The 12,451-nt window shown below is 36.6% G+C and overlaps 3 protein-coding genes across 6 annotated transcripts in view; 2 read left to right on the forward strand and 1 right to left on the reverse strand.

Annotated features, from left to right (window-relative positions):
* LOC138138891 (follistatin-related protein 5-like) overlaps positions 1–2,495 on the forward strand; it is a 178,482-nt gene extending 175,987 nt beyond the window's left edge. For all 4 annotated transcript variants that reach the window (XM_069059371.1, XM_069060951.1, XM_069060125.1 and 1 more), the window contains 8 exons: positions 75–212; positions 277–387; positions 446–553; positions 608–761; positions 811–1,011; positions 1,062–1,208; positions 1,415–1,504; positions 1,559–2,495. In XM_069059371.1, the coding sequence (XP_068915472.1) occupies positions 75–212; positions 277–387; positions 446–553; positions 608–761; positions 811–1,011; positions 1,062–1,208; positions 1,415–1,504; positions 1,559–1,698 (1,089 nt within the window). In that variant the 3' untranslated portion in view covers positions 1,699–2,495. The remainder of the gene's footprint in view (positions 1–74; positions 213–276; positions 388–445; positions 554–607; positions 762–810; positions 1,012–1,061; positions 1,209–1,414; positions 1,505–1,558) is intronic.
* Positions 2,496–2,581: 86 nt separating this feature from the next.
* LOC138126550 (uncharacterized) lies at positions 2,582–4,604 on the forward strand. The gene is made up of 7 exons (XM_069042334.1): positions 2,582–2,753; positions 2,808–2,856; positions 2,918–3,093; positions 3,143–3,260; positions 3,670–3,935; positions 3,987–4,184; positions 4,235–4,604. The coding sequence occupies exons 1-7, from the start codon at positions 2,688–2,690 to the stop codon at positions 4,565–4,567; spliced, it is 1,206 nt and encodes a 401-aa protein (XP_068898435.1). The 5' UTR covers positions 2,582–2,687; the 3' UTR covers positions 4,568–4,604.
* A 5-nt stretch (positions 4,605–4,609) lies between these two features.
* su(r) (dihydropyrimidine dehydrogenase su(r)) lies at positions 4,610–8,988 on the reverse strand. The gene is made up of 14 exons (XM_069042322.1): positions 8,829–8,988; positions 8,626–8,736; positions 8,404–8,574; positions 8,003–8,349; positions 7,168–7,612; positions 6,905–7,115; positions 6,664–6,848; positions 6,401–6,607; positions 6,184–6,348; positions 5,983–6,135; positions 5,370–5,927; positions 5,076–5,312; positions 4,862–5,019; positions 4,610–4,806 (listed from the first exon to the last, which is right to left on the reverse strand). Exons 1-14 carry the CDS (start codon positions 8,862–8,864, stop codon positions 4,722–4,724), a joined length of 3,069 nt encoding a protein of 1,022 aa, XP_068898423.1. The 5' UTR covers positions 8,865–8,988; the 3' UTR covers positions 4,610–4,721.
* Between the last annotated feature and the right edge of the window lie 3,463 nt (positions 8,989–12,451).

The raw sequence follows: 12,451 nt of genomic DNA on the forward strand, positions 1-12,451 counted from the left end.
AATCTGATTGGATTAAATGTTTCGAAGGAAAGAGTCAATAATATTTTCTATCACAAAAATAATTTGCATTGTAGGAATACGTGTGTGGTGATAAGGGTGTAAAATGTTCTTGGGGACGTGCCATAAATGTTGCCAACAGATACGTGTACGCCACTCAGCCCGAACGCGATAGAATAATAATCATTTCCAAAGTCCAGATGGTGGTAGTAGACGTAAGTAATTTTTCTCTTTTTACAGCTCCTAATATTTTATTGATATTTATTTCTCTCGATTTAGGTTGTTAGTACTGATAAATATCCCGTTGAGCTTTTCCACGTTCCTCATTTAGACCAAGTGTGGATACTCAACTGGAGGTCTACTAATAACACGGGCATTAAAACGATCCAGGTTTAGTGTTTTGTGCGGAATTCTCAATGTGAGATAAGTTCATTTCGGCTTTTTCCAGGTCATCAGAGACGCCGGCCAAAAGAGAAAACATCACACAGTACATCCCGAACCAATCGATGGACACTTTGATTTAGTAAAAGGTCTTTTCATACCGTCGCCGGACCAAGTACTTTATTCCACCAAAATAAAGTTTCACAATAAACCTTTACGCACATTTCAGGAGCTTTCACATTACAGTTTCAAATATGGTTACGCAACTCACACCAATCAAAGAGGTCTTTACAAGCTCGACCTCGTTAATTTGAGGTACACGAGGTCGGTGGACTTGACTCCTTACAACTGCGTTCCCACTCAAGTACAATTTTCAGCACTATGTAAGCGAATTGTGTATCTCACTTCAGATTTAGCAATTTATTTTTGCAGACGGTCTCGTAATAATGCAATGCCTCGAGCCTGTCACTAACAGACCCACGGGTCAATTGATTCTGGATTATCTGACGGATACGGTTATTGGAACCAAACCAAATTTGCCTGGAATCCCGTACATATCTCCAGATTCCAGAAAACTCGTTACGTTGGATCGGACAAACAACGGAGCCACCCTCATCGTTCAAGAGATAACAGGTGGGTCCTATTATTTTTAGATAAAATATTGCTGAATTTTGTACTTTCAGAAAATGGACTGGTGTTTTCTTTTGATGTGAAGACGACCCTCAATATATCGGATGTCACGTTCTATCCTAGTCAAACCACTCACAGTTATGATATTTACGCAAGTGCCCAAGACAAAGAAGATATATTGTTCCTCAATCTGCTGACAGGTTTGCTTGACAAGACATGACGGCTCATTTATCGAGAAGCGCACATGAAAAAATAGAATTGATTTAATCTAGAAGGAAAATATTAAAATCAATAATTTGAAAATTTCATTTGCATTTTCTTTTTCAGTAGCTATTTTTTCAGTGTAAAGCTCCGAATAAATTGGCCACATCAGTTAGGTGAAATTTTAGTTTTATTCAAATTTTAGGGAAAGTGGAAATAATAACGGGAGTCGGGAAGGCAGTTTCCATGAAATTGACCAAATGGAACAACCCTAACAGACCTATTAGCGGTTCAGGTGAGGGCGGGAAAAAATTTTCTCGATAAATTTCGGTTAATCCTCTATTTACAGGTTTGTTTGGGCAATATATGGTGACGCCTGCTAGTGAGGCGTTATTCGTGATAAATGGTCGGTCGCGAACAGTAAATTGTGAAATAGGTGCAGTGAACCACCCAAGCGCCGTCGTCTGGACCACCCTTAAATTCCATTAGTGGTCCGCCAAACAAATATCAACTCGTTTCGTATTACTTAAAAATTATACTTTTTATACTAATATCAAAAAACTGAGTGTCAAAACCATCACCAACTCATTCTCCCTGTTGATTTTTTTTGCCGCGCATCCATGATTTTGACACGAAGACGATTAGGAAATAATTGTTAATAAGAAAATGTATTTAAGAAGTTTGTCAGACCTCGTTGTAGCCACGTCTACGATTATCAATATCGAGATCACTGCATCTGTCCAATTTTTGGTGACTCTGATTTTGGAACTGAATATTTTAATAATAACGTTGTTTTAGTAAATGTAGTCTTGTGATAACTTGGAGTTTTATAAAACATGAATTTGAGGCACAAATCGTCCATAAAACTACACTTCTTGTGGACGCTTTGTAGTGGCACGGCCCCCAAATGCATTCAGTTTTCTACTGGTAGATTACGCACATAATAATATTTTTTAAACTAGTTTTGAGAGATGTTAATGCAGCAAATGTAGAAAAGCGAACACATTTGGCGGGAGTTTCGTGGTTCAATTATGGTATTATACCTTCGATCTTTCTTTCTGCAGTCGACCAGAATTGTTTGTTCCGACCATTCTGTAGCTTAACATTTCGGTAGTTTTCATGTAGTACGTATCCTTTATTTGTTTTTGCTGGCTTGCTCTCTCTATATCTCGCCTTTATATAAGCTTCTAAAAATGTTGTTTATTGTATCACAATTGGGCTTATTGTAATATAGGTATTATGGTGCAATATTGTTTATACAGAAATAAACTGACAACATTGAAGTATATTTCTTTTTAAAATTCTACCAAATGCCGACCCCTTAAAAAACTAACCTGCCGAATCTAGTGGTACTTAAATAAAAGTCACTTTTATAACATGTGCCAAACTGACGTAGATTTCAAAATACAAAAACAAAGCAGGGTCTGTTTTAAAACATTTCACTAAAATAATGACAGTGTCATGTGCTCTTACATTACATGTTTATATTTTTATTTTACCTTTTATTAAATATGAAATTATCATTTAGCACAATCATCGTACAGGTAGGTGTTTAATTTTTGCCACTTTCTTCGTCCATTACCTCCAATCATTCGTAGAACGCCGGTTTATACGAAATCAAAAGTGACGACATAGCAATGATCTTTTGTAAGAATCACTTTACACTATTTACTTTATTTTTTTAAATCGTTATTTTCGTTCTTTGTAGATTTAACCGTAGAGAACACTTTCGATTTTGAAATTCATGTGGCCGTAAATAATATAGAATGTATTGAAGGAGATCCTTACGCCGAAGGAGCCGATCATATGTATTTAGTCGGGGGTGATATGGGCTTCGTAAACAGAAAATGTATGAAAAATCTCACACTGATTTATCCAAATTTGGTACTGCATCTAAAGACGAATTTCTTTTTATAACCGACAAAATTTTTAGTATTTACGAAATAGAGTGGGAAAATGTCTAGTCTCAGTGCATTTCCAAACAGATCAGTCCACCCAAGAAATTAGGAAAGAAATATATTTTGAATCGAACAAGGTTTTTATAGCAGAAGGTATAAATTACGTAGATCTGCAAAAGCTTCTTGAAGTACATAACCAACATCTATCTCTTGTATGCAGCAACTGCTTACTTCTTACATCTCTGTTGAGATGTGGGATTCTCTCATGGACTGTGACCTTGGAAATATCTGCACGAAGGCAGAGCGATTAACTAGGGAAAAATCTGTAAATGAAAACTGAAAACGTCGACTACTTTACATGCAAAGAGACGAGATAAAGACGACACTAACGTAACGAATACAATGTTTTCCTGTTCGTTTGTAGCGCCTACTTGAGATCGATAGTCGTCGTTTGCGCAGATATGGCTCATAGCCCATGAGAAAATCCAACACCTCTATTTGCACTTTAAAAACAAATAACTTACTGAAACAGTCGACACATTTATAAAATTATTTTTTCAAGATGAATCGTCAGTGAGGTGTTCTTCGTGCGATCAAGATGTAGCAGAAGACTGTGCTCCTGTTGACTGTGTTATTAAATATTCTTCTAAAAGAAGTTATTTCAACAGAGAACGGAAGATCTGTCAGATGGTTCCAGAATGTCCCCCAAACACCGTCTACATCCCTAAAAGCAACATTTGCAGAAAAATACACGAACCCGTATGTAAATCTGACTTAGAAATGATAGAAGATGGTTACATCGAAAAGTGCCACGCGGTGTCAAATTTGGTACCAATCGCCTCTAACACGTAAACTATTTTTATGACCTATCAAACGCAGGTGAATTATCAATGTCATCACGGCACTCTTAGTAATAGAACAGGCGAATGTTTCTGCGATGAAGGTTGGACTTCTTCAACGTGCTCCGAGGGAGTTTACCATCCTACGCTAAATCTCTACCACATGTGCAACGTAGAGCTCAACACTTGGGAACGAGCCAATAGGGAGAAGTTAATAATGACCATATTAGTTTTAGTTGTGAGTTTGTTGGGTTCCGAAATTGGACACTTTGTCAGTAAACATTTCAGATTTTGGCTATCGCCGTTGCTGCTAAAATGCTGCTAGCTGTGTGTCTTTTAAATTGGTGTTGCCATTTCATCAGGTCAAGGAGCAAAAGTACCATAGATGACAATTGTGGAGATGATAATTGTCCGTACAGTTATTGCGGGGATGAAGCATGTTTGGCCAACAATCCTGAGCTCGATAGGTCCTCAAGGACTATCCGAGTTTCATTTTCAAATATTGACGCTGTCAGTACGGCTGACGATACTGACGTCAGCGGAAGCGTGGACGACAAGTCTGAATCAAAATCGAGATACAAAACCAGTCGAAGTACAATAAACCTTTGTCACTGTGAATAAATTCAATAAAACGATATTCAATTTGTCTAAAAAGCAATGACGTATTGTGTGAGCAGCTTTATTAGTTTTTAAAAACTCTCAGTTCTACATTTACACACAATATTAAAATATGAATGCACTACTTGTCCCCTTAATCTACATCTAAAGTTTCTCATTAACATGCCGCAGTGTCAAGAGCATGAACAAGTTTCACTGGTTGTCCCCTTTTGATAACATGAGGTATCGTTTTTGGTACCATGCTAAAAATAAAGTGGAAAAAGTTACGAGAATAATATCCTCGTGTGTTCTACTTACGTAATGCAATCGATAATAGGACAAACGGAAAGACACAAAGTACAACCTGTACAATCGTCATTTACATTGGGAATGTGAGTCTGTGGATCGAAACTGATCGCTTGGTATCCAGAGTCATTGCAGGTCATATAACATTTACCACAATTGATGCACATGTCCTAAAAATGAAAATGTGCATAATAAAATAATCCTTAGAAAACGGAACAGAACTTACATCATCAATTAACGCAACTACTTGTTTCGTATTGTCCAACTTCTTGTAAGCTCCAATTTTCGGCAAAGCTCTGCCTATTATGTCCGCAATCTTAGGTATACAGTTTTGAGTGTTTCCATTTTCCGCCGTTGGATAACCATTTTCTCGTCCATTGTGGTGTAAAATAATCTCATCATGATTCAAGAGCCGCATTTGCCTTTCTCTTTCTTTAAGGAACGGGCCAAAGTGTGGCAGGGCCTGTCATTACAAATTATTACAAATTCCAACCGCACAAATAATTCTACCACTTTTTACCTTATTGTTTTGATCGTGCAAGCTCGCAATGGGTTTACCTTTTTGATGTTTAAAAGTGGGAGGACTTTGTCCGTCCCATCTAGGCAAACGACCCTCTAGATACAAGAGTGCTTTCAGTCCGGTGCAATAATCTTCAATTAGGGTAAAATCTTGATTCTGTATGGCGCTACATACTTGGACTACAGATGCGCCAGCTTGTAAATATTGGAACGTTACATCCGCAGAATCAATACCACCGATACCCATAATTGCAAAACCGGGTAAAGCGTTAGCGACTGACGAAACTGCTCTCAGTCCCATGGGTCTCGTAGCGTTTCCACTAACACCCCCATAAGTGGTGCGTTTATCTAGGCCTACGGCTGGCCACGGAGTGCCGTTAGAACTTAGGCCCATCAATCCTGAAACGGTATTAATAGCTGCGACTCCGTCTGCTCCTCCTTCATGTGCAGCTTTGGCAATGTCCACGATATCAGTTATGTTTGGGGTTAGTTTAATGAAAAATGGGATTTTCACGGTGGCCCTCACCCATTCTGAAATGCCTTTTACCAATTCTGGTTTCTGAAATTATTTCAACTTTAGAATCTACATATTAACTACTGGTACTGTTATTTACCTGACCACAGGCCAAACCCATTCCAGATTCACCCATACCGTGTGGACAACTCAAATTTAATTCCAGAGCATCAGCTCCTGCATCTTCAGCCATTTTTGACAACTGCTTCCAGTCTTCTTCGTTGTAGGAGCACATTATGCTAGCGATGACAACCTAAACAAATTTTTCAATTTTATGTGACCACTAAATCAAAACTGTTACCTTAGTTGGAAAGTCAGCTTTCAATTCTTGTATACCCTTCAGCCAATAAGCAGCGCACTTCTCAGAAATTAATTCAATGTTTAGGAAGGCGCCTTGTTGAGGACCATAATTGTGACCAGAAGTTGTACCTCTTATAATTCTGGGTGAAACGTTGGTAACTAAATCCTGTTAACTGAGAGTAATATATTGAAAATCAGTTTATAAATGCATCACTAACCTTGTCCAATGAAAATGTTTTGGTGACTACAAACGACCATCCTTGTTCGAAGCCTCTTCTTACCATAGCAGTACTTGTTGCAGGTGGTGCAGATGCCAGTCCAAAAGGATTTTCGAACTTGAGGCCACACATTTCTACTGAAAGATCAACATTGTCTATTTCCGTGTAGAATAAAGGCAATTTTGGTTCTGTTATGTTCGGTAAACCCTGCAATTAAAATTTAAACAATTTAAATCATTTCCATAATTTTTGTGTGTAAACACCTCAAGAGAACAGTGCATGTACCAGGCAGCAGTTTTTCCATCATTGACGGCTTCAACAGTAGTTTCTGCCACACCTGCTACGTCACCTCCAATCCAAACGGAAGGATGAGAGGTTTGCATTGAATTAAGATCAACACATGGCAGGTTCTGTTTGTTAAATTTAAGAGGTTTTAATGCTTCAATTACTAAAATGTTCCTTATAAAATATGTATGTTTCGCGACATAAATGGTCTTTACTAACCATCCGGATCTTCTAATCCTGAACCAAAAGCAGAAATAAGAAAATCTGTTTTGATGGTAGTCAGTTGTTCAGGATCTTCTTTCCATGTGCCGTCTTCAATCTGTTCGTTTCTAGTGAACGTAACCGAAACAATTTTTCCATCTTTGATATTTACTTTATGAGGAGACAAAAATCCGACTAATTCACATTTTTCTTCCACAGCGGCATTAACCTAGAAGATTTAGACTAGCTAACTATTAACAATTTTGTAAAAGTATGTTCACCTCTTCTGGAACAGCTCTGATGTTAGTAAATCCTCTCCTGAAGACGACAAACACTTTTCTAGCACCGCATCTTAGAGCGGACGTAGCACAGTCAAAAGCGGTATCACCTGCTCCCAAAACGATGACTGTCCCTTTCAAGCTAGGTAAACTGGATTTGCAGGCACACATGCCAGGCTTGCTGGCTTTTGCTACTTTCGGCAGAAAATCTTTAGAGGTGTAGAATCCCATATCGGAATTTAGTCCTTTGAAAACTGGATTCAGCTTAGGTTGAGGAAGACCGATTCCAATGAAAACCGCCTTTGTATCTTGTAAAATTTTTCCCAGGGTCAAGTCCTTTTGTGACAGAGCTCGACCAGTTTCAATTTTAACACCCAAGTCTTTTACCAACTGGATTTCAAAATCGACAACAGATATCGGCAATCGATACTGTGGAATTTCAGAAGAGCTAAAATATTATTTTTTTTAGATGTTGAAACTAGTCAAATTAACATAAGGCAAGGTTCCTTAAACTAAGAAAATTAAGATACCTACTCTTGTTATTCTTTTTAAAATACCTATATACATACATACGAGTATATTTAATTGAAAAAATACGTCAAGGTTAATGTACTCGTAAGTGGATTACTTTTTTACGTTAGATGTATGAAGCAATGTTTTACCTCTAATCCTCATTATGTAAGTAAAAAATAATAAATATCTATTATATAACTTGCAGATATTTATTATCATCAGCAAGTTTTGGTGAGAATGTCAAAATTTTTATCATGTAGTTCAACTCATTTAAGTAAACCTCTTGAACATTTCAAGAAAAACAGATAAACGATATCGGACTTACCTTAGCCCTCCTAGGAAATCTTGTTTTTCATAGATTGTGATATTGGTGTAACCCAATCTTCCCAAAAATGTTGCGCAAGACAGAGATGCCGGTCCTGCACCTATCAAAACAATTTTTTGAGAAGAGTTTTTCGGTGTCGGTGTTTTTGGGTTCCTAATTTGTTTAACGCCCATTTTGCTAAAAACCTCTGTGGCGAATTGTTGTAATCCACCAATATTAATAGCTCCTTCTTCGGAAGCGTGTAAATTGCAACCTCCGACACAGAGGTCGCTAGTAGGGCATACCATCCCGCAGGTAATTCCCAACGGATTGTCAGAAAATATCGCTTTCGCAGCTCCATAATAATTCTAAAAAAATGTGCATTGGCAACAAATAATCTTGGCAGTATTTATATCACTTGCTTTGTTGGCAATACTGGTGATAAACGACTTGATATCAATTTGTGTTGGGCAAGACTTTTGACAAGGAGCGTCGGCACACTTTAGACATCTCGCAGCTTCTCTTAATGCACCTCTTTCGCTTAATGTCGTCGGTTTAATGTCAGCGAAATCATTTTCAAGGTCTGGGCATGTCTGTAACAATTTGCTAATATTCTGAATCTACTATTTTATTTGTAAACCTACTTGACATTTTCTGTCCGCATTTCTTTTCCAGTGTCTCTTATTTATTTTAGTTGCAACAGACGGTAATAAAGTGGACTGGGATCGAACGCGTGGATTCAAAGCGAGTATGTTCTGTGGAAATAAATTATTTTCAACAAATAAATTGATTTCATTATTTACAAGTTGATGTCATTTGAATGCACAAAAATAGGTTAAAAACTTACTTCGATATCGGGTAAATCAACGCTAGTTTTTGCCATGGTGAAACTCACTGGTTATCGACCACAGCAAAGCTAACCAATAATAACAATCGTATTACTGGGATAGTACTGAATGTACACAAAACATCAAAACATAACGTGGGGCTAAGTACAATTACTTATCTTCGGCCACGTGATGTTTGGAAATAGGTGGGAGAAAACTCACATCACAAATGTGATTTAACTGATTTAATACGTTTTATATCAAGAATAAAAATGTTGATATCAATATTAATTTCTGTTTACAAAAAAAAAAATTGACGCAAAATTAACTACATATAATTGCCTGTGCGTGTGAGGACGTTATGGAAGATTATTTTTAGTGAAACAAACATGCTTTGAATTAATAATTAAAAATTAAATAATAACACATAAGTTGGTTTGGGTTTTGAAAGATAAGTAAATTTTAATCTCTTGTGTTTTTTATCATGTGTTTGCTATTTTGAATAAATTGCTTTTATTGTTTTCATTATTATCATCATCACGATTTATGTACTATACTTTGTATTTGTATCTGGGCTATTAATATTAATGAACCAGGAAATATATAAAAAACGAAACTGCAAATCAATAAATTGTTAACGTAATTATCTTTATAAAAATTGATTTTCGGAAGTCGGCCTTTAAAACTAGAGAATAATTAATTAACTTTAATGGTAAGTAATTTAAATATTAATCCAAAACTAATAAGTGTCAGGACTGTCAGGAGTGTCAGGAAGTCTTCACAAATTGCAGCCTTTATCAACGTTACACAAAATAAAAACTTGTATGAGACCAATTAAATTCGCATCAACTCTTTTCGCTTTATATACACACTGGTACTATTACTAAAAATGCTCTAAAGTTCCATTGATTTTTTTATTATTGCTGAGATTTAAAAATAAATAAAACCATTTTCCCACTGACATTTAAAAATTAATTAGTTGACCATTAAAATAAACTGAGAGAGTGAGAGTTGAAATCCTTCGCAATAAAATAAACAAACTTAAATAAAATATTATTATTCTTCATTCTGCAAACGCTTCCACATATTTTTAATTTTAAAATTTAATAAACGATCTGGCAAATATTAAAAATTAGAGTTATGTAAGATAGTTGTACTCAGAAATAAACAATATGTCAATTAAGCTGTTCTAAACCCTGTTCACGCTGAGTTGAACATTTCAAGGTCAAATTATTTAATTTTTTGGATCTGTAATTATGTTTTGTAAATAGTGACATTGCAGCTAACCAACATAGTGCGATTTAGCAATGCTTAATCCAACGTGAACGGTGTTTACCTGCATGTCACTATTGTCACTATTTACAAAACATAATTACAGAGCCAAAAAATAAAATTATTTGACCTTGAAATTGTCAACTCAACGTGAACAACATATAGAAAACAAGAGCTGTGTTGCTGTGTGTGTGTATATGCGAAGTAATGCCTACAGTTCGCAAAAATTCTTCCTGCAGTCAGGGTTGCTCTGGCCAAGGACCTAAGGCTAGCGCCACATGCGATCAATTATCCTTTATATGTATTACGTCCGTGCTAACATTTTGATATAACCAGCCAGACCATGCCGATGATACCTCACGTAACGGTCAATTTGGAACGACAAAAGGACGATACGCGACAGAACATTGGTCGTGCATTATCTGTCAGATGTGTCGCTAGCTTAAAGCAAAGCGTCGTGAAAATATTTGTGGAGTCAATCAGAAAATGTTTCAGTTTTCATTGAATTTTGGAAATATGGAGACGACAGCAATATAGCTCATTGTTTCTTTTACAAATGGCAGTTTCAACGTTACGTTAAACCTTTGGCTGTTGGCTAATTTCAGATTAGTCACAACATCATAAGTGTTGTAAAATTATTTGGCAAAGTGTTAATGTAGCTACTTACATTCTGATCTGACAGACCAGAGACGTAGAGATTTGACTCGACAGATCCGGCTCGGACGAACTAAATCTTTTTAAATGTCCACTAACAGCGCCCCATACACGAGCGGATTATCCGTCATATCTGATACCTGGCGAGCCAAATTCGTAAAGATATCGCTGCTATTTGTGTACTAAGAGCGCAAAGTGATACATTGTCGATTGAGAGATTTTCTCGAAATCGACAATGTACATTTGCGCTCGCAACACACACAAGATTTTTCCTATAATCGGAACTATGACTACTACATATTATTTTATTTGGACCAAATCAATGTAATACCTAGTCACAATAATCACTGGACATCTGATTTTAACAAAAAATTCGAATGGCGAGCGTTTTGTACATTTTTTCGCGCGTGAGCGACAAAGTGACAGTCCTCGGAAAACGTCAACTTTGCGTTGTCAAATGCAAGCGCAAAGACCTACTTCCTACATCGATTGTAGGAAAATAGCTATTTTATTGTTTTCTAAAATTTTGAGTTCGGTCCTGTCTATTTCTCCGCTGTACTAGATTAAAGATTAATAACTGAGGTGGCCCAGGATGGTGTTTTTCTGGAAATCGCTGTGCGTACTCTCTGGACGCCGCAACTGCATTCTGATAACGTGATAACATTGCCCATATACATTAGCAACATATCTGTGAGTTCACTATTTTGGTAATGATAAGACCATTCCGACTAATTAGGTGACAACTCTGACAGTATTTTTGATTAACGTCCATGCAGGACCGGTTTTAAAAAATTCAAAAAGATTAACTTATTGTATCTTCATTGCCGTACACATTTTACTAAGGTGATTTTAGCTAAAACTCTTTAGAACAACGCATACTATCACATGTTAAAAGGAACGCCTCAACTTCGGAAACACCCTGTATACAGTTATTCCTGCAGCTCTGCACTGAGGTCAGTCAGGTCACAACACAACGTACAATGAAAATTTAAAAATGACGCACAGTTGATCGTTTTTCGCTCGCTCCGCTAAAAAACTCGACTTCCTTGATTTTAGCTTGGCGTGTCGTGCTGTGAACGATTTTCGCTGATCTGTGAACGATTTTATCGTGTCGCATAAAACTAATTCACCAAAACGTCAAAATCGCAAAAATCTTTGATTAATGAAAAATGGTGTATTAATGAGGTCCATTAATACACTATATTTTAGACAAAATAATTCATTAATATTGAAATTAACAAGCGGTCAACGAAAAAAAACCATTAATTTATTGTAAATTTTGAAGTTATCTTTGACAGATGTCAAGATAGATATATATACAGGGTGTTTTCGAAGTTGAGGTGTTCCTTTTAACCTGTGATAGTATGCGTTGTTCTGAAGAGTTTTAGCCAAAGTCACCTTAGTAAAATGTGTACGGCAATGAAGATACAATAAGTTATTTTTTTTTGAAATTTTTGAAACCGGTCCTGCTCAAATTTGCGCTGATTTGTTAGAAATTAGAATTGACAAAAAAAAAATCAAATGAGCATGGACGTTAATCAAAAATACTGTCAGAGTAATTAGTCGGAATGGCTTTATCATTACGAAAATAATGAGCTCACAGATATGTTGCTAATGCATGGGCAATGTTATCACGTTATCAGAATGCAGCTGCGGCGTTCAGAGAGTACGCAGAGGGATTTCCAGAAAGACACCATCCTGGGCCATGTCAGTTATT

This window comes from Tenebrio molitor, chromosome 1, assembly GCF_963966145.1.
Source record: "Tenebrio molitor chromosome 1, icTenMoli1.1, whole genome shotgun sequence".
Classification (NCBI taxonomy): Eukaryota; Metazoa; Arthropoda; class Insecta; order Coleoptera; family Tenebrionidae; genus Tenebrio; species Tenebrio molitor.